General features: G+C 41.3%; 1 protein-coding gene across 2 annotated transcripts; it reads left to right on the forward strand.

Annotated features, from left to right (window-relative positions):
• Positions 1-585: 585 nt before the first annotated feature.
• On the forward strand, positions 586-16,555 carry SHISAL2A (shisa like 2A). 2 transcript variants are annotated; one of them, XM_051625659.1, is made up of 4 exons: positions 586-812; positions 8,417-8,556; positions 11,246-11,319; positions 16,052-16,136. In XM_051625659.1, the coding sequence occupies exons 1-3, from the start codon at positions 631-633 to the stop codon at positions 11,272-11,274; spliced, it is 351 nt and encodes a 116-aa protein (XP_051481619.1). In that variant the 5' UTR covers positions 586-630; the 3' UTR covers positions 11,275-11,319; positions 16,052-16,136. The 2 variants fall into 2 exon arrangements, with proteins under 2 accessions (XP_051481619.1, XP_051481617.1); XM_051625657.1 differs by lacking the exon at positions 11,246-11,319 and having other exon boundaries at positions 588-812; positions 16,052-16,555.
• Positions 16,556-21,761: the final 5,206 nt, after the last annotated feature.

The raw sequence follows: 21,761 nt of genomic DNA on the forward strand, positions 1-21,761 counted from the left end.
ACTGCATAACTCCTCTTCCTCTCTGAAACCTGAACTTTTCCTTGAGGAGGTCACTTGCGTGGCAAAGCACCGGACGCAGGCTCTTGTACTCGGGAAAGGAGACTGAGGGCACCAGCTCCTCGGAGGGGCCGGTGCCTCCCCATTCCTTTCCTGGAAGCTTCTTATTATCTGTCTTTCCACGAGCCAAAAGAGAAGAGGCTCTTTCACACAGGTAACATGACTCTCTGGGACACAGTTAGTTGTTTGTGGGTTCGTTTTGTTGTTGTTTTTTAAAAAAAAAAAAAAAACAAAAACACAAAGAAACCCTTTTTTAAAACTTGTTTTTTAAATAAGTGATCTAAAATACCTCGCAGTCTCTCCTGGACGGGGGGGCCGAGCGCTGAGGTAAAACCGAGCCCCAAGCTGCCTCTGCGATGAGCAGCTCCCGCCTCCGCAGGGCGGGAAGCGCCCGCTCCCTCGCTCGCCTCAGGCGGCCCCCGGGGCTGGGGGGGACAGGGCGGCCCCCGGGGCTTGGGGTACAGGGCGGCCCTCGCTCTCGGCCGCCGGCAGCGCAGCCCCCGGCCCGCCCCAGCTCCGCCCGCTGGCCGCCCCACCTCCCGCCGGGTCCGCCGAGCGCCGGGCAGCCCCGCCATGAGCGCGGAGTGCAGCAGTTACCTCAGCGCCGAGAAGGTGCTGGTCAGCGGCTTCAGCTGCCCGCGGGCGGGCGGCGACGCCCGCGCCGTGTACTGCTGCGGCTTCCAGGACGTCAAGTACTGCTGCGATGACCCCCACAGCTTCTTCCCCTACGAGCACAGCTACATGTGGTGGCTCAGGTAAGGGGGCCGCCCGGCCCGGCATGGCGGGCGGGGGCAGGGTCGGGAGAGCCGCCCGCGATGGCCCGGGCGGCCGGCGGGGCTGCGTGGCTGAGGGACTTGTAGCCGGGCGCTTTCAGGCGGTCTTTGTCCCGCTGAGAGTAGTGGTGGAGCTGTCCGGAGAGGCTTCTGCTGGTGCCAGGGTGGGTTTCTGGAAGGAGTAACTGGTGGTCTTTGCGGGCAGCGCCAGGTGCCCGCGTGCGGGGGACGCGGGGCGACCCTCCGTGCGGGAGGGGAGCGGCTGCCGGGGCCCGAGGGCTCACCGTGCTGCCCGGGTAAAATCCCTGGTGACTTCTGCTACTTTTCTGAGTGTAGTGAGATCAAGCACTAGACTAGCTTCCACTTGGAAGGCAGCGGATGGTCCTCAGCCCTCCTGGGTGAGTGCGGGCGCCTGCCTGGCTCCGCCGGACCTGCAGCCGTGAGCCGGACGCAGCCTGCTTGCTTTCTGTGCCTGCTCCCCCCCGGGCTCCTCGGCATCCCTGCTGGCTGGCAGTACATCTCTGTCGGGTGCTTTCGCTATCTTTTTACGGACTTGTTATGCCGGATTTTGTCTAATCTCTTTCTGGGATGGCTTCTACTGTCTGCTTCTGCAGCCCCAGTGGCAGCAGCGACTACCTGCGGATTGAAGATAGATCCTTTTATCTGTTTCATACTGTTTCCTCCTAGTGTTCTGGAGTGCCCTCTAGCATTAGTACTGTGGGGATTTGGTGAACAGCAATTGCATGTGCAGTTTATGCAGAGTGTTCTAAATTTTGCTTGGTGCATCAGTTCTCAGCTTTCACCTCTCTAAATTGCCTTGGTTGCTTTGGATTATTGTTGAAGCAGCTGCTATGTCCAACTAACCATTTTAGTTGCCTCTCATCTGTACTATTTTTCACTCCACAGCTCTGCTCTTGGAGGTGCATAATCTGGGGCATGTTCAAGATATGGACATGGCAACATTTTACACAATGACAAAAAACTACCTTCAGTCTTGTTCTCAAAGTCCTGTTGGTGGCCAGTGCTGGAGTATTTGGCTGCTGTTGCACATTAACTCTGTGATTTCAGTTTGCTGTTGCTGATGACTAAAACTTTTCTTGAGTTCAGAACTGCCAGTGCTGAGTTTGTTGTCATGTAGGCTTGGTTTGGTTGCTTATACATTACATTATGTACATTTATGCTCATCTACATCACTTTTACCTGCTCACTTAGTTTTCCACAGGTCTTCTACCATTTGTTGTCCTCAGAGCATTTGATTGCTTGTAGGGGCTTAGGATAATCAGAAACTCAGATTTCATTCTCCAAATCATAGATGAAGATACTGAATAAAATCAGTCTCAGCTCTGACCTTTGACTTTTTTATGCAGGAAAGAAACCACTGAGCCCTGTGCTTTGCTCCTTAGTCTTTTAAGAAGCCTTGAATCTGCAACAGAACCTTTTCTCTAACCCTGTGTCAGTTTAGTCTTCTTATTCCCCCTTTCAGGTATGGACTTTGCCAAAGGCTTTTTGAAAAATCTGTCTGCTGAGTTCTTTTACTCATCTACTTACTGACACCTCATGGACTCCAGCAGGTTAACAAGGCAGCGTTTTCTCATAGCAAAGCTGACTCTTTCGTTAAAGATTTTGTCAGGAAGAAGCAAGTGCCAGCAGCTTCCTGAGGGCAGAGCATGCTGGTGGGTGGGGTTAGTGGCTTCACCACTGACAGATTTGTAGCTCGTGTCCAGGTAAGGTGAGCAGGGCAGGCCTGGGCGTCGAGCCTTGGGGATAATAGCCAGGGTCAGATGCAGCTCTGTGGAACCCAGAGACACTCGGTGCCCTGACGTTGTGTTTATCTCTTGACTTAATGATGCTGTTTCTTTTTTTAAAGACTTTTCTGTCTTGCCAGAGGTGGAATTCAGATTTGCTAGTCTGTAATTCCTGGATTCCCCTCTAGAGCTCTGTTTTAGGATGGAGCTTACTAGGCTGCTGGCAGTGGCCTTAGATAATGTTGGTTTGCATGCCTTGGCCAGCAGTTTTGCAGTTTCACATATTCCTTCAGGGCTGTTGGGTGAGTCCTATCTAGTACTGTGGGCTTGCTCTCATTTAGTTTATCTTGTCTTAATGTTTAGTGTATAATTTAAAATCTAGTTTGTCTGGCACAAATAGTGGGTTGAATATGGGAATCTCCCAGCCTCCTGCAGCTGTGACTGACCCAGAATTACTTGGCTTCTGTGATCTGAGAAGTCATCCCAAAGTGCCCTTTTTACACTTTCCTCATCAAGTACCCATATTGTTTTAATGTTACGTGATTTTTTTTGCATAACCTTTGACTGTTTTGGTCTCAGGTAGCCTTCTCAAGATGGCAGAACTACTGAAAGGTTAAGATAAAATTTTGCTTTTGCATATGATCTTGATCTTTTCAGAAAGTGCCTCAAAGAATTAAATCCCATGAGAGGCTTTAATGAGGCATCTCTCTGAAGGATCTTCCTTTAGAAACATTTTCTGGGGTCTGAGAGGTATGACTGCTTAGCCTCAACCTAGGCCAGAAATTTGGGCCAAAACTTTGAAACTTAAGGGTTTGTTCTTTTTTTATTTTTCTTCTCTTTGATGGCCCCAAGCAGTTGAAAGCATCTGAGGTCATGGCAATTGGTGGGGTTTTGGTTGTGCTTAACTTCTGATACACCCATTGTAGAGAAAAGGTAAATAAGTACAGTTTACCTCTATGCAAAGTTACCAAGGGGTTATAATTGAAACTTCTGTTTTCAGAAGTGTTTTCTGATAGCAAATCAGCCCTGGAATCACTGGAAACCCTAAGGTGTTATAAGCACTTTGAAAACTGTATACATTTGCACTTGATAGTTCCATTAGGAGTTTGAGGAAAACATAGAAGTAACATTGTCTGGTTTATCAGAAGGTTTTGGTGATCACTTGTCTTTGTCTCAGACTGTTACTTATATCAGCATGTAATAACCATATGCTACAATAATCCTTCAAATGCTTCTTATAGCTTTTGAGGACACAGTCTTAATACTTGAAACCCTTAAGACATAAAACTATTTGAAGAGTTAGGCAACCTAGCCAAGGTAAGTCTGGAGGTTGAACATACTGAGGAAGGGAAGGGAGTTGGAAGCTCTGATGGGGAAATTGTTGCAGATTTTGCTTTACTCCAGAGCTTTAAATTTCTCATCCTAAATCTTCATTTCCTTGACTCTCTCCATTAATTCAAAAGCAGTGTCTGAATGGACCACCAAGTGGCTGGTGGTATCTTGGAGATTACTTCTATTTGGTGACACACCAGGCAGAATTTCAGGAAGCTATTGCACAGTTCTTATGTTTTTCCGGCTGTGGGAGATGTGTTGCCAGACAACTTGGCAGCCATCTCTGATGGAAGCAGTTCATGGAGAAACCAGCAGCCTAGGCAACCTGTGGCAGTGGTTGTTTGCAGATCTATGCTATTTTTTTTGCCAAATCATTACTGCTTGTGCTTTGTTTAGAGCTACACGCTGCACTATCCCTTAGCAAAATTGAAGCATCTTCCCCTTCCCACTCCTACAAAAACTGCAGCATTTGACAACATCCCAACACCCACTGTAATAGGAGCTGCTGGACAATGATAAGTAAGTGACCTTTGAGTGACTGTGATGCATTTCATAGAATCATAGAATGGTTAAGGTTGGAAGGGACCTTAAACATGATCAGGTTCCAACCTCCCTGCCATGAGCAGGGACACCTCACACTAGACCAGGCTGCATGAGCCTCATCCAACCTGGCCTTGAACACCTCCAGGGAGGGGGCTTCCACAATCTCCCTGGGCAACCCATTTTTCCCACTTAATCTTTTTTGTTGTTGTTGGCGCTTGAATAGTATCTTTTTTGTTCTTATGGCAAGGGAACCTAGGCTGCTCTATTTCTTGACCAGCTGACCTCAGCAAAGAGTGAAGTATGTGGGCTTTTTTCTCTTACAGCAGTCAGGAGCCTGTGGAACAGGGAAAGGAACATTAGTAAAAGTCAGGGGTTTATAAAATTCACCAGAAGGTTATGCAGCTTTTGAAGTTACAAAACACATGCTATAAAGCACCAGTGAGCAAAACACTGACCCTTCAGAGCTGTGGGCTGTGTGTGTTCATGCAGTTTTATGACATCCACTCTAGCTCCAAAGTTGAGTGGAAGGGGAGAAATGCTGAGGATGTAGTATTTGTGCTGAATTGTGGTGCAGATAGGTTCAGCCAGGGCCTTTTGTTTCTCATTGTTTTAAATTATCTTAGAATTATTCTTGTCACTGTTCAATTGTTTTCTTTTGCAAATGTAATGGCTTATTTTAGGATCCAATAGAATTACAGTATATATTCCACATCCATACCTTTTAGAAGTTTAAAATTGCATGTTTTATTAAAACACTGGCAGGCCAACTATAGATTTTATTTAAAATGCTTTATTAATACCCGTAGAACTGTGGTGACCTTAAGCTGCAGCTGAGCTTTGCTGTATAGATGTCCAGGTGTCTGTTTTGGCTTTCCAAAATGACAAGTCTTTTGTTCATATATGTCCATTCTTCCCGCCTCCTGGGAATACTTACCAACTTGTGTTTTAGATGTTGTGGACAACATGACTTCAACAGTGGCATTAGGAACATTTGATTCACTCAGGTCCAAGTGACTCATGAGCTTCCTTTAAATCTATCAGGGGACATACTTCATCTGCTTAGCCAATGTTTAGACTTTTCCTGGCTGTTTTTGGTGTGGGTGGACTAATTTATGGACTAAAAATAACTGTAGGTGTGTGAAGCTGAACATCCACCAACAAAAACGTCAATGACCTGTTAAGCAGCTTTTTGGACAGCAACATGGGGAGCCCTGGGGAGTCTGACTGAGTGGAGACTCAGCTCAGTAGAGCCTTTGGCTGTGCAGAGATGTGTGGCAGCACTGCAGGTTTGTCTGTAGTGGTCAGTGTAATAGCAGTGGCATATGTGCTATGGCTGTATCTGTATTGTATGCAGAAAGTAACTTGGGAGAGTTCCCTTTGGTCTGTGGATCTTCTACCAAAATCAGTATTGCTCATGTTCAAAGAACTGTGTAAATGCTGCTAGGGTTACCCCAAGGTCTTTGTTGCTGTTCTTACAGTAGATCATTGTTTTGGGGTGGGAGTGTTTTTTAATGCAGAGGTTTTTCAGAAGACTGATCTTGAAGATGCACCCTGAGGCCTCTAGATGGTCATTATGAGGACTGCTGGGTGGACTTTAGGCACCTACTATTTACAGTGATGGGAAGACAGCAAAATGTTCCTAGCAATTCTAGATGGACATGGAGTGCCCCAGAAATTGCTCTGGAATCTAGGGGACATGTTGAAGGGCCATATTTATTTTCAGAGGAGGGTGATCATAAAAATTATCAATAATAATAGCTATTTTGGTATTTTGTTTCTGAACTGTTTTAGCTAAATAAAAAAATAAGATTGTGCTCTAGTTAAGACACTTCAGTGTTCAGAGCTATGGAAGGCATACTGAATTCCTCTTAATTCAATGAATTGCAGAACACCCCCAAACCCCTGGACTTTAACCTAAAATTATCCTCAAATAAATCAACTGTATGTTCTAAGAGAGTTGATGGCTTCAGCACATTGAGAACAATCTGGTATTGAAATATCATATTTAAAAAGAGTATGTGGAGACTGAATCTTAATTTCTGATTTGGGTTTTTTGATGATGTCCATATCTTGGGAGAGATCTTTTCACACTGCTGTTGGAGCATGACAAACATCTGTAGTAGCATATAAGCTATGATAAGTCTTTGACCTGTAGTAGGAAATGCTGAAAGAGTTCCTCAGGAACTGCTTTTCTGCATTTGCCATTTGTAACTCATAAAGCATCTTACATGAGTTATGTAGTAATACTGATGATGCATTGTGCTGTACCACACACAGCTGTATTGTTAATGTCGTCTTCTACAACTGCATGAAGGAGAGCTACAACTGACAAGTAATAGATGCCTGAGTAGAAGAAAAATAAAATCATTAATATGTACTTGATATTCAGCTTTAGGACAGCTGACTGTTTAATGTTGGGATAATGGTGAGCAACCTCCTTTGTCCTGCACTGCAGACTGTTACTTAAATGGAATCTTAAGAAAGGGCTAATACTGATATAACAAAAAGCACAAATACCTGCTTCTGAAGAGCCTTTGGGTTTGTATTACTTCTTCAAATAGATTCAGCAGTGGAGATCATTCTTGGTTGTTTGACTACTCAGCCTCCTGTGGTGGTGTTGTGAGCTGATGAAACAGTTTCCCGCAGGTGTATTTCTTCTGTTTTGTCCATTTGGGTCAAAGTGTTCCAAGTGAAAATGCAAAAGTGAGGCCAGAACCCAGGTGAGATCTGACTGTAAGGACACTAAAATTCCATATTCCTGTAAGTTTTGTTTGAACCAAAAAATAATGAAAACATTTGCCTGATACTTGCATATATACATAAACATTAAGGGCACTCTAGCTCATGCACATGATAAATGCCATGAAGAATCTTCGTAGGGACAGATCTGTTCTTTCCAGAATCAATAGTTTTGTTGATAATTAATGATTTTACTTGTGCATGGAGTTAAATTTTGCATAAACTCAATTAATGGATCTGACCAGTAACTGAGAGGTGCATCTTAAAGTTATACTGGTATCTGCTTCTCTTTTCCTGCTGATCTTACAAGCTTCTCCTATGGACATGTCTGTCTGTTGGTGTTATGGGAGCTTATAGAGGAGCTTTGCAGTGGATGGAATGTAAAATAAAAACATCCCAAGGCACAGTTCTCATCTCGCTGCAAGGTCACATTAGTAGTGACTTCTTGCTGATAGCAGTGATAATAAAAGGGCAGTTTTAACACTAGAGGATGGAATTCATCAAATTGAAGACATTAATGTCTTCTCTTTTTTTACATCTGTCAAAATTGTAAATATACCAGAGTAGTAATATAAGGATTCTCAATCCTCAGGCTCTTTATCTGTGACCAAGAGACTGCTGTTTAATTTCACCAGAAGTCAGTGTCTTTGGCTTGGACTGCAGGACTGGAACACTGAAGGCATTAAATGGCCCAAGAGATGGTAGTAAATAGTAGCTAGGCTGTACTGCAGTCAGTCCTTTATTTAATCATGGAATTTTATATTGGGAGAATACCTGAAGGGCTCTTATAGGTTGTTCTTGCTATAAAATGGCATTTCAGACTGAGAATACAGCTTTCTTAGCCATGTTTGAGAAAAAGGAGTGTGCATGGGCTGCCTGAAGTTCTGGAATTCCTCTTTCTGTGCACATGTGATATTTATGTGATATTTTGTTTATCTGGGGATATGCATTGGAGAGGTTTTTGATCTCACTGATGTAGTTACTACATAAAGTTGTTTCTGTTGTTCAGAAACTCATCTGCTGTGTAATGACATCAGTGTTTTTGAGGGCAATGAAATAATTCCAGTTTATGCAACTTAAGTTTTGAGCTCCAAACTATTTCCACAGTAAAATACATAGTTGCTTTCCTACTCGAGTACAAATAACCTTCAGACATCATCCTGACCACTGTTGTAGAGGGTACCCCAGGCTGTTGGTACATTTAATTTCTTTGTTTTTTTCTCTCAGTGTTGGAGCACTTGTGGGCCTGTCGATAGCAGCAGTGGTCCTCTGTGCTTTTATCATCACTGTGTGTGTTCTCTGTTACTTGTTCATCAGCACAAAGCCACGCAGCAAAATGGATACTGGTTTAAGCTTACAGATGGCAGGTAAGGCCAGTTGTTATTGACATACATTATCTCCTGTAGAGGAAAAGCCTTTTTTTTGTCTTCAGGTGGATGTGGAGGAATCTAGCAGTGTATATTTTCTTTCTGACGGGGATCTCAAGATCTAGTCAAGGTATCCTGCTGTTTTACCTTTGGAATGAAATCTGTACCAAACTCAAAAGAAAAAAAATTGGTCCAAGCTTGTATTTATTTAATAGTAGGAGGGTTGTAAAACTTCTCAATACTGAATAAGAGTGTAATAAATAAGTCCTTTTATCAGAAAGAGGCTTACTGGATTGATTGCTCTGGTTTTCCTGTAAAGAATATGTAAACATATAGTGCCATCATTCTAGGAATAGGAATCTCAAAAGAGATTTAAAGTGTATTAACTTGTGACAGAGAGAATTGTTTTTTTTTTTCTTCCTGACATGGGGTTGGGTCTTCGAGATCTAAGACTCTTTGCTTCAGTCCAAGTAGTCTATACTTTTGTGCCCAAACTGCATTAGCAGATGCCTGCAGGAACAGTGTGTATAGCCAGAGCTGGACCCACTGGCATGGGAAAACCTGTGACTGCTGCTACATTTCACTATGTTTGTGAAATCTTACTACTGAAGCCACATTTTAACATTTTAGAAGTCAAGACAATAGGTGAATTTATCACACCCCATCCTGCTCACAAAACTTGAGGTGTAGGAAGTAAAGGGAATGTTGTGTTTGGTCTCATTGTTGTACTTATTTAGGCCTTGAAAGCTGAACAAGTTGAAAAAGGAGAGTAACTCATGGAATAATGATCTCACCTCAGTTTTTTACTAGTTTTTAAAAAGCTTCCATACCTGCATGGCAATAAAGGACTACTGACTTGCTGTAATTATAGTCTAATATACAGCAGTTAGCTCCTTCCTGAGCATCTACTTAAGTCAGTCCACTTCATGAGAAGCTTCCTTCATCTTGTTCTGTTCTCCAGGGGATGTAGGCTTTGGTCTAAAAGTGGTTTATAGGGTTGTCAGGAAGTGCAAAGCCTTCTTTTGGAGCTACCCAAGCTGAGCAAGCTGCCAAAGTGGAAGTCTCACATTCAGCAAACTGCTACTAATCTGCAAATTGGAAAACTTCACACTTGTCATGGAGTGAGAGAGTGGAAATAAGACCTGCTACCTAGAACAGTCTAAATAAACTCTTGGGTGGAATGAACAAAATGTCTAGTGATCTTTTACAAGATGGTTGTGTTCCAATTATAAGCTGGCATTATGCTGTGTTTAACTTCCCTCTGGTTTTCCGGCTGTGGTATCAGCTCTTTATTTATTGCCAGGACAGCAGTGCTGTTTTTCTCATGCTTTGTATTTTTGTGCCAGACATGTTTGGCATATGGGGAACTGGGAAGCAGGCAGGTGCAATTGCACCACTGCTGCCAAGTGATTCCATCTTTCTCAGCAGACTCAAACCCTGCTGCAAAACCCAATCCTGCTTTGACATTAGAGATTGTTCCTCTCTTCCTGTCATGAGGTGAACAGCATCTTGGGCTTCCCCACTGATGACCCAGCATTTGCTTAAGCAACCTGTCTCATGATTCCAGGTGTTGGGACTCCAGGAAGCTGAGAACTGTTTTTTTCATTCTCCTGTGTTTTGTGCTTCATACAGACTGCATTGCTTTGTGTTTAAATGCTGTTTTGACTTTGCTCTCATCCTGTGTTGTTTAATTTTATTATCCTGCTTCTTTGCCTGCTCTGAATGACAATTATTTCACATCTAAATTCTGATAGCTTTAGCTGTTGATGAGGTTGGCTGTCAGAAACTGAAAACCAGTTGCTTTGGCAAAGTTGATAGATCTTTGAAAATGTTGAAAGTTTTCATTGACAAGCCTGAGTGTTTATCTTCATCACACTAGGGTTTTTTTGCATGGAATTCATGCAAAGTCTGTGTGTCTTATAAAATGGCTGGTTAGCTGCTTTCAGGGCTGAGGAACAATAAAAACAGCCTCTCCTGCTCTTACATTTCTTCTGAGATTTGAGCATAATCATATATAGGCAAGAAAAATTAAATTAAAATAACTAAGTTTTTAGAAGCTTCAGACAGTTTTAGGCCTGAGGACTGAGCTCTAACTGAACTCAGTTCAGCCCTGCTTTTTCTGAACTAGCATAATTTTGCCTTAAGATGAAGGCTGTGTCACACAGCAGGTGTTGTACAATATCTGTATCCTTAGAGCATTCAGAGAGCTCTCAGTCTTTCTGAAAAGCAATGGTGACACTTCTTTCATGCAAAATACTGTGAGCCTCCCCTTGTATGGTGCTCTGGGATCACTGGTGGAAGGTGCAGGGAAGACAACAGTGATCACATTTGGAGAGGGGTGAAAGTTTGAGATTCCTCATCTGTTGAATGTGGGAGATTTTTCTGCCATTTAATTTAGGAGACTCTCTGATTTCCTGCCCAAAGTCCTACCTATAGCACAGTGCTTCTACCTTAATCTGTACTTCATCTTGATGTTTATTCCTTCTTAACACAAGTAAATAATTGCAGCCTTCCATAGGTACAGGAATGGAAAGTGGAACAGCTCCGGGGTATCTGATCATCTAAGGATTGTGGAGGAAGATTCCAGGAACTGTTCTTTCTAGTGCAGTGGGCACATCATTGTATTACTACTTACAACTAAAGGAAGAGTAATGCTTTTAGTTTTACTAAAAATGCTTCTGTTTTACAGACAGTGAGACTAGAGGGAGTTTATGTTAAAAAACAGGCACTGGATGGATTCTACCAATGCTGTAAGGAAAATAGGTACAGTGAGAACATTTATTTTCATCTTTATTGTATTTGTATACCCTCTGCTCTGCTTTATAGGTAGTGATGCAGATATGATAAGCATTTATCAAAATGCCATGAATCTTTCCGTGGGTTTTTAGCTTTCTGAAAAGTACTAGCAAACTGCCTGCTTGATTTACTTAGGTGTTGCCTTGAGGCTGCCCTTTCACAGGGAGGTATCCAGAGACTTAAGCAGAGCCCCTTCCACAGATAAATTTCGTTTCTATTTACTTGTACATGAATATTCCTTCATGGTGTGTGCCAGAGGAGATTACGTTCCCTTTATGCTGTTGTTGTCCTTTCCCTGATGCTGTTCAGGATGCATCAGAGCTTACTAAGGGGGCAGCCATTGTAACTTAGTCAAAATAAATCCTTTAGTGATGAGCTGCTAGAAGAGCTTCTGTGTGACAGGGTAAGAGCAGTGAAGCACCTGGTGGGTAGTTCAGTCATAATCTGCTTCTTGGAAATGCTCCCCAAAAGTGCCTAGTCAAGTCTGATAGAGAACTGAAGAGGGTTATCTTGCAAAAAATGAAGTTTCATGTGCTGACTTTATTTTAATGCTAAAATATCGCTTGAAGGTCAGATTGTGGCACAAACCAGGCAAAACAGTACTTAAAATACATGCCAGTACATTTGAAACTGTACTGCAGACTTAAGAGGAATTTATGAATAATGCAAAAGACTTCAAATGGCATTAAATATGCAATTTACTTTCTGTTGTGGGTGAAAGCTCATGGCTAAACAGCTGCAGAATGTCAGAATAGCCATGTCTGTCATGGAAAAGTGGGCCTGTTTGCTCAGCAGTTATACTTAGATCAGCAGGAAAATAAATGTCAGTTCCCTGCTTCATGTATTTTCTCTTGTTCCCTTAAAAAAACCCATCCAGTGTATTCTAAGTGCAAATGCATCTTTCTCAGTGTCCTTTATCAGCATAGCAGGTTGATTTGGGCTGCTTGTCCTCATGAAAATACTTAAAAAACTAATTTTGAACTCCTAACCACCCCCACACTTTTCTTTTTCCTGCTGTTGCAACTTAAATGGCTGGTGGGAGAAAAATGCCCTGGGAAGACTAAAAAGGTTCGTGCAGTCAGAAAGCAGCCTGTAGTGAGAAGATTAAAAAATACCGGAGGCAGGTGCTAAGAACAGAAGTGAGACCTTGGGTTCAGGTCTGTGAGTGTGGCATTGCTTTCTGAAGGCCATGAGCCTCCCATTTCCTCATGCTTCACTTTGCCTGCCTTTCACCATGTTGTAGAGACTAATGTTTATGGAGTGCTCTGAAGTGTAGCCTGCTAACCACTCTTGCTTACAGGAAGAGACATGAGGAGAATTAAAAGGCCAGCTGCAAAAGACTTTTTTTTTTTAGGGTTTGAATGCATGTATTATATAAAGACCAAAAAATGTAGAAGCTTTTTTTGTGGATTAATTATCCATTTTTTTTGTTGTTGGTGAAACAGGGCTGGCGTTATCATGAAGACTTAAAATACCTGAGACCTCTTTTTGGGCTAAAACCAGGAAACCCTTCTTCTGTGAGCCTTTTTGCTTCCAGATCCAGAAGGGAGCAGCTGGGAACTTTCTGTGAAAATGAAAAGAGTGTCAAGGATCTGTTCTGATCCTCAACAGATAATCCAGTTAAATGTTGGTAGAAGTTCCAGGTCTCTAATTGTTTTGTTCTTTGCTTTTTGTGTTGTCTGCTTGTTGCAGATTTCCTGCCCTCACCTGTTTTGGGGAGCCCCTTCATGGTGTAGTGTTAAGCCATGGAGTCCATCTGTGGCTGCAGAACCTTCTGCTGCTGTGGGAAAGCTATGTGTAGCAATGAGATTTGGTTTAGCATGCATATTTTCTCTCCCAACTTCATGGGGTTTTAATTAGGAACAGGACTCCTCACACCCCTGCAACTGATGTGGTTCAGCACACAGTTGAAGCCTGCTTGCATGCTCTTTTCTAGCAAAGGGCAAATATGGCTCAGCTTTAAAAAGGGAGAGGAACTAGGCAGATGGAGGCATCACTTCTAGCTTGGAGTGATAATAGAGAAAAGTAGTAAACAATCAGGCTAAGCACAAGAAAAATCTGATGCAGATTTCATGAAGACTAATAATGACAAATCAGTCTAATTTCTCTGTCAGGGTAATTTTGCCTGTCAGGTAAATAGGAACAAGTGGCAGTGATTTAACAGCTCTTTATGAAAAATGTAGTTGAAGTTTTTGTCTCATTCTCAAACACATTTTTGGAGGGAAGAATGTCTCAGAATTCTATTGCAGTTGTGTAGTAAGAGCTTGGCTGAAGGAGTAAAGATCATGTGTGTAAAATTTATGGATGACACCACCCTGGGAAGGGCTGCAAGATTCTGGGAGATAAAACTACCTTTCAGAATTGACTCAATGCCCTGGAGAAATGGTCTGAAATCAAAGATAAAATTAAAGATAAAAGCAAATTACTATACTTAAAAAGGAGCAATTGAATCCTCAAATATACCTAAGGGAGAATAACTGACTAATGTGGGGAAAAATATCTGGGGCTTTACAGTATGCCATAAACAATGTTGATGTTCTGGGCTCTTCTTTGTCTGACATACTGAAGTAGGGAGCTGTATATAGGATGGAGGGTAATAATTTGTTCCCATTAGCTCTGGCAGTGCCTCTGTTACAGTGATGCTCCTAGGTGTTGACATACTGGAGAAGATGGAAAACAGAAAATTATAAAGGTTTTGCAACAGCAGGACAGGCTTAAGTTGGCTGAAGTCCAGAAAGTAAGATGAATTACAATGCTGTATAAAATAGAGGACTGTGCTTATTTCCATGTCTGTGGCTGACAGGATAAGTAAGATGCTGAATTTCATATTGAAGTAAATCCAGATTTAGTAACAGAAAAACATTCTCAACTGTAAGGCTAGAAGTAATACTGGACGAGAGGCGGGAAGGAAATATCTGTCAGGCTGCTCTGAGCAGTGACAGCCTTGGGTGCAGTGTCAGGCTGTGTGTGGGTCTGTCTCCTGGTCTGGAGTAAAAGTGATGGACATAATAGCAACATCAGAGCTGCTTCTGATCTGGTATTTAATCAGAAATGCTGTATGTGGAGATAGACTATTTCAGTTGAAAGGGACCTACAGTGATCATGAAGTCCAACTGCCTGACCGCTTCAGGGCTGACCAAAAGTGATGATTCTATGAAAAGTTAAAGCACATTATTAAGGGCATTGTCCAAATGCCTCTTAAACACTGACAGGCACAGATGCACTGACCACCTCTCTAGGAAGCCTGTTCCAGTGTTTGGCCACACTCTCAGTAAATAAATGCTTCCTAATGTCCAGTCTAAACCTCCCTTGGTGCAGCTTTGAACTGTTCCCATGCATCCTATCACTGGATACCAGGAAAAAAAAAGCTCAGCACCTCCCTCTCCACTCTCCCCTCTCAGGAAGCTGTAGAGAGCACTGAGGTTGCCCCTCTGCCTCCTTTTCTCCAAATTGGACAGGGCCAGAGTCCCCAGCTTCTCCTCATAGGAGAGGCCTTCCAGCCCTTTCACCAGGTTTCTTGCCCACCTCTGGCTACATTAAAGTACCTTCTCATCCTTCAATTGTAGAGCCTAGAACTGCACACTGTATTCAAGGTGAGGTTGCATGAAAGCTAAGTGCAGCAGGATAATCACCTCTTGAGGGGCTGGTTATACAGTGATTGATGAACCCAGGATGTGGTTTGCTCTTTTGGTTGCCAGGGCACACCACAGACTCAGATAGTGGCTGCCTGTTAACCAGATGGCAGTAATGGGGGAAGGTTAAAATCTAAGTTTGTGTGTCGCACATTTTTATTTAAGTTGGTCATGAATCTGTAGCCATCCTCAGAGCCTTAACTGGAATAAAATCTAGAATCTACAAAAAGTATCACTGATAACTTAGCTAAATTATCTTTTCAAGGAACTGGCACTGAAGTGATGTTCTTTGCAGTTAGGATGCTCTTTGCTGCTAGTTGCCATCTGCCTTGAAATTCAAGGTTTCACACTTCAGAACTTCTGTCAGTATCTGAATTAGCTGAGATTTTCTGGCCAGACTTCAGTGCATGTCCATTGTTTTTTGCATATCCAGGCAAACATCTGCTTCTAAACCCAGCTGCACCAACACCTGTTGTGCTTCACCTCAGAAGCAATCCTTTTCTTGAAGAGGAATAGACTAATTAATTTGTATAGAAATACTTCAAGTGCAATTTGGAATATATTTTGGTATCCTTCAGGGCTAAAGGTACACATTGCAAGTATGTCTATCATAAAAAAAAAGAAATGTGCAGTTTAATGTAGATACTAGTGATGTATTTTCCAAGAGGCACTGCATAGACATACTGGATGAATTACACTATCTAGTAAGCCTTTTTTGTTTTGTTTTACCACTGTTGTGCCTTGAGCCTTTATCCCATGCAAGGTGAAATCCTTACTTGCACAGCAGAAGAGCAACAGCAGAGCTACCCATCTACATAGGTCCCCAGAGGGGGCATTGAGTGTTTCATACTGAAGTGGTGTGCTTTAGAGGTGGAATTCTTCACATGATAAAGATTAAGAATATAATGACATGCTTGGAAAGAAGTAATCTTAGTGAAATTGATTGAGCTGTATGGCTTGTTCTGGATTTGTTTGTAGGATCTCCTTATCAACTCTGCTATGCAGCAGAGGGGAAAAAAACCTTCTCCTGTTCAATCTAATTCTTCACCATGATTGTTACTTTGCAGATACAGAGCTGCATCCTTCACGAGGCGCCCACTGAAACAAGCTGTTGACAAAGCCAAGTAGCTTAAAGAGATTTCCTGTGCCACAAGAATGAACTGTGACTGTGAGCCACAAGAACCTGACTCACTCTTCCAGAGGTTTCCTGACAATTGCAACCACTGTTGATAAGAAGAGGCCAATCTGAAGCTGTGCCAGGATTATGTATTTGTGTATGGCTACTGTACTGAGAAGTAGGATACTTTGATTTGCATGTAACAGCTACTGCTGCCAGTCATTGTCATGCAAACTGTTCTCTTTACCCATGCAATTCCAGTGAGATAATACAGTTGTCAGGCAGAGCAGAATTTGGCAGGCCACATTGACCAAGCTTTATTTTAAGCTTTCCCTGTGACACCTTAATGTAGTGTCTTCATGTCATGATTATGGTGGTCTTTACGCAAATGTGATTGTTCAGTACATAAACATGTGACTGCAGTACCTCAATAAAATCTGGCATTTGTGTTGCAGTTTTCTTAAATTATCATTTTTTCCCCCACCTTTGTTTGCTCAGAAGATTTTTGTGGGTGTTGAAGTAACTTTGGAAGAATTTTCCAGGAGAAAAGTGAAGTTAGTAAAAAATGAATTTCTGTAGGGAAGTTTTGATTTGAATAGCTGCTGTCATAGGAAAAGTAAACACAAATTAATTGAAATAAACATCTACAAATGTTTTTCAGATACTACATCAAAATGTTGGAATGTTTATTTTGAAGCAAACTTGAAAAATTTTCTAATAGTGTTCCAGGTTCAAGCATTAATTTGTGAAGTGTTGGGCTTCCTTCAGGTAATCAAAAGAGCTCTAATCACACAAGTTACTTCCCCAGAAGTCTTGGGAACAACCAACATAGTCTTAACTCTGACATATTTGAGCTTTCAAGTCTTTCAAGCTCCAAATCGTGAATGTTAATGATGGTCCTGTGAGGGTTCTTTAAGATCAGTGATCAAAAGAATTTCTAAAATATATAACCATGCTGTCTATGTGAAGGCAGTAGATTGTATCTTGCATTTGCAGATGAACCCTGAAATATTTACCTACCCTACCAGTTTTATCTCTGGTTATACTTCAACTTTCAAAGACCAGATCCCTGTCTGGAAGTGATAACTGTGCATGGAAGTGCTTAAAATCTAAGCTGCTTTACAGCTATCCAGTATTATGCATCGAAAAACCCCAAGTGTTTCCAGTCTAAGCTACTCTTGAGTCACATTACTTGTGTGAAATAACACATCAGTGTCTCCAAATAGAGGATGTGGTATATATTATTTCAATAACTGTTGTCATATTCTATTTACTAAACTGGTATTTGCTACTTCTAGAAAATTAAAACCACATTAGATGCATGAAGAAAATGGTTTTATAACAATAGAACATAAACCTGCTCTTCTGGCCTTATAACTTTCTTGATTGGGACTGTGAAAGAGCAGAAGGGAAAAATTTATTATTTTTGCCATCTGGTTTCCTGGGAGGATCCCAGCCCTGAGATATACATTCTGGAAGTGTATGCTCCATTTTAAACCACCAACGAAAGACGTGCAAAAAAAAAAGAGGATTTAAATTTTTTCAGCTTCATACAAACTTGAACCAACAATTTAAAAATTGCGAAGTAATAGAAGATACTCTATTCTAGTTTGAATGTTGCAAATAAAAATACATTTGTTTTTTGGCTCTTGGACAATTTCTAAATGTTTGATTTGTCAAGTGATGAGGTTATTTTTTCCATCAGAGATCAGGCTTTTTATAAATTTTTATTAACTTAATTTGCCAAAATTAACAGAAGAAAAGTAAAACCAGAATGCAAAACAAGTTTCCAGTTCTTTGCCTGAATCTAATGCCTGTTTGTTTTCTGGTACTGTGTTAGGAAAATCCATTTCTTTGCCCTTTTAGCTAGTTATTCTATGTAATTGAGGGTTTCTAAATGTAACAAAAAAGTCCCTTCCAGGCAGGTTTGATAAGGGGATTCAGTGCACTGCTCAGAGCAGCTTTCAAACATCATGTGCAGTTGCAACAAGCACAGCTGCCTGTGCTTAATAGCCATAATAAGGCTTAATGCACTTGTTAGGCATAGCCCTAATTTTTGCCCTGGGAACATTTTGAGCTTAAGTTGTTTATGTGACCATAGTAAAGCAAGCACAAGGGTGTTCTGCTACCATCAACTCTACGGAATCTAATAAAACTCAAAGGAGTTCTACGAGCAATTCTTACTGTTTTTCCAAGTTGAGGAATTTCTCTAATCATATAGGCAGAAGATGACAACTTGTGTGATATTGTGCAAGAGGCCTCTCAGTCAGTGGGGCACACAGAGTGTGCTTTGTCTCTGTGCATTTATAGATACCAGCAGAGCAACACAAGCAGCAGAATCCCTGCTGATTGGACAAGGACCAGGCTGGCTGGGTCCCACTGGTAGTTCTGGGACTGGCTGCATTTTTGTTTGGAGTCAGGCTGGCAGAAGTGGCAGCTCACTCCAAAGTGATCTGCCCTTCTCATCCCTGTCATTTTCTAGATACTTCAGTATTAATAGCTGGCTGCTCACTTGCAGTTTTTAATCTGACTTTGGGTTCAAGTAGAAATACTGTGTCAATGCTCTATAATATCAATCAAGTACTTACTGACTTTCCTAATTAATCACCTTATTTAAGTGTAATTCCTGAAGGCTTTGACCTTTGCCATTTCTAAATATTGGAAGAAAGACCAAAAAAAAGTCACAGTTTTACTGGATGAAAACAATGTTTTAATTGTTTTTCTAACATGACAGTCTAGAGATCCTCAAGATTGTTCCATCCCTCAAGTTTTGAAAAACGTGAGGCAGAAAAAGTATAAAGATTCAGTTACTTCCTAGAAATAAAAATGAAAAGCTTCTAGGTTAGCCTGGAGTTCATGGAAATTTCTCTTAACTTGAGGTAAGGAATTTAAAATTTTGTTGAACAGATTTAGAAGGAATTATAGCTATAGAATCAGAGGATTGGTCAATTAGTAGATGGGTATGAAGATTTACTTGCTCTTATCCATTTGTTTAGAAGTTTAGAAAGTTAAGAAAAAATATAAATAGACTTCATATTTTAACAGGTAATGAAGAGTTGGATAAAGATCCATTAATTTATTACATTAAAAGCAGAGGATGAGAGAATTCTGCAATGGACAAGTTTTTGGTAAGCCAGTTCCTAGACATATGAAGCTATTTCTGGTTACAAAAAAGAGATCTCTGCTAGAAGAAGAAATTGAAAACCTGATCTGAACAACCACCAACACCAAGATCTGAGTTCCCAACCACCATTTATTTCTGGAGTAGGTCATTGATCATAGGGTGCTGTGCTGGTTTCTAGTGATCAACGGGATTATTGCATTTAGCTTCTGTTTTCTGTCATTCTGTTACTCCTTAGTGACCATGAGAGTGTGGGCTGCAGGTAGAGATGATTCATAGATGTGTGTGTGTCTATATATAGCACATTTGTTAAAAATACCTTTATATGGAAAGAATCTATCCAGGTATCTCTGAGTCCCTAAGTCTCTGACCAATATGCTCAAATTTGGATTTTAGTTATGTTACCCACTTGCTACTTAAAAACTTTTTGAAAAACATCATCTCCATTATTCCAATGTTTTTCTCCAATCCACATCCTGTAGAAAAAAACTGTTGAAGATTCTTGCCTTGTAGCAGAAGAGTACATTTTGATGGCAACAGCAACACAAAGCACTAAAAAAGACTGTTGAAGAGCCTTTCTTTGTATCAAGAAGGGTACGTTTTGATGGCAGCAGCAACACAAAATGTAGAAATTGGTGAGTGGAAACAGTGCAAGTACAAAGAGCTGCATAAAAGCACCTTTTTTTGCAGCTGATGTTTCAGGATACTCTAGCTGAAGTCTTATGAAGCTATAGCTTTCCTTTCCCCCTTGTTAAAAAGAAGCTGCTGGAATGGGGGGTAGGAGGAGTAGCTAATGTTAAGGAGTATGATTTTTTTTCTTTCTTCCATCAACTGTGCAGAGGGGCATGGAGGTGTTGAGGGGACAACATCCTGAGCCCCCATTCGGGCAAATCTGTGTCAATTCCAAAAGGATGTGCAGCAGCAGGACCCAGGGTTTGCCCCCAGAATCAGAGGGAAACAGCAGGGGAGAGCAGACAGATGGTGATGATTATCTCTTGTCAGTTCTCGTGTTGACTACGATAACCTGGATTCCACAGATCACACCTTGCTATGACATGGTCCTTTTCCATTATCTAGAAGTTCTCCTTCTTCTTTCACACAGTGTATAGCAGATGGAGGCCCTTCAGATGTTCATGTAAGGTCAACAGAGTACCAAACTGGCTCTGCAGCTAGCTTTCAAATAGTCATGGGACTGGACTCCATCTGGGAAACCAGAAAAGCTTTGTGGAAACCAGGATTCGGGTCAGAACCATCCCTGCCCAAAGTTGTCACCCAGGGAGTAGAGCTGTTCCTCTTGTTCCTGATGAGTGACAACTTGGTTCTGCAAACAAATGGAAGGTAAGTACATTTCCCTTCATGAATGCTTTGCCAAATGGAATGAGGATTTTCCCTAGATGCATCAACCACAGGCATTTCAATAAATTGAGTCTGCTCTTTTTACAGTGCTGAATCAAAATGTCAAACCAACACAACTCAATTATAGCAGAGGAAATAAAGCAACATACTGCATACCAGCAACTTATTTATTAAATACTTCAAATTGCCAGTGCCATAACTACCTGTGGGAAATGAGAACAGACAAGAGCATAGATTCAGCTGTTGAAAAATTGACTCTTGAGTAACTTGTTTGCAAAATTTTAAAACTCAATGTTTCACCCCATCTGGGCTTTATGGATTCAGACTGATACTGGTTTTGCTAAACAGATTTGCAAGGTGCAAAGAAGTGAGGAAAGTGAAAGAAACAATCAGAATTCATGCATTTGGATTTTAAAAAAGGTAAAGAATCATAGAATCATAGAATCAAAGGAACTTGTTATTTTTTCAATGCAATATTGTTTTGTATTTTGCCATGGTTAAAAAAGAACATTCACTCAAAAATATTTTGTACAGAAGAGACAATATCACAGCTGAATGATTTTTCTTTGCATTTTAAGCAGAGATAAGTACCTTATTGCTTTTTTTAATGATGCTGAGAGATAAGATGCAGTAACTTTAATGTCACATGAGGTTGTATCTGAATGCTTCATATTGGATTAAAAGCCAGATATTGACAGTGAAATAAATAGCTTTATTTATGATGAGGGCAACAAATTCAGAATTTCTCCACAATTAATGGGAGACATTAAGTAACTTCAAGAAATACATTTTATAGTCATACAATGCATTTTTTTTTAAGCAATAATAGTTTTAGCCACAGTTGTGAAATCATTGCCTAGTTATTTCCCCTAACATGTACAGATCAGCTCTGAGTAATGTGATTCTTCTAAAGGACAAGTTATTAAATCCTGTAATTTGTGAATATTTCCTACGTTTTATTTTCTCTGTTGCCATGGGAAGGCAGGAGCTGGGAAGGCAAAGGTCATGAGGTCTGGTTAAACCTTTTGAAGAGCTGAGTGAAATAGTATGTATGTCCTACAGGCCCTTACCTCTGCACCTGAGGGTGAACACACTGAGCCTGAGCATAAGCTGGTGGTAAAGGTAGTGCAACAATACTGTGGTAGGAGTGGGATTTTAAATATATAAACACTATCATGACATA

This window comes from Apus apus, chromosome 7 (genome assembly GCF_020740795.1).
Source record: "Apus apus isolate bApuApu2 chromosome 7, bApuApu2.pri.cur, whole genome shotgun sequence".
Classification (NCBI taxonomy): Eukaryota; Metazoa; Chordata; class Aves; order Apodiformes; family Apodidae; genus Apus; species Apus apus.

Coding starts and splice junctions, on each gene's coding strand:
- SHISAL2A (XM_051625657.1), top strand. CDS start 631: ATGAGCGCGGAGTGCAGCAGTTACCTCAGCGCCGAGAAGGTGCTGGTC. Junction 813..8,416: donor AGCTACATGTGGTGGCTCAG/GTAAGGGGGCCG, acceptor TTTTTCTCTCAG/TGTTGGAGCACTTGTGGGCC. Junction 8,557..16,051: donor TTTAAGCTTACAGATGGCAG/GTAAGGCCAGTT, acceptor GTTACTTTGCAG/ATACAGAGCTGCATCCTTCA.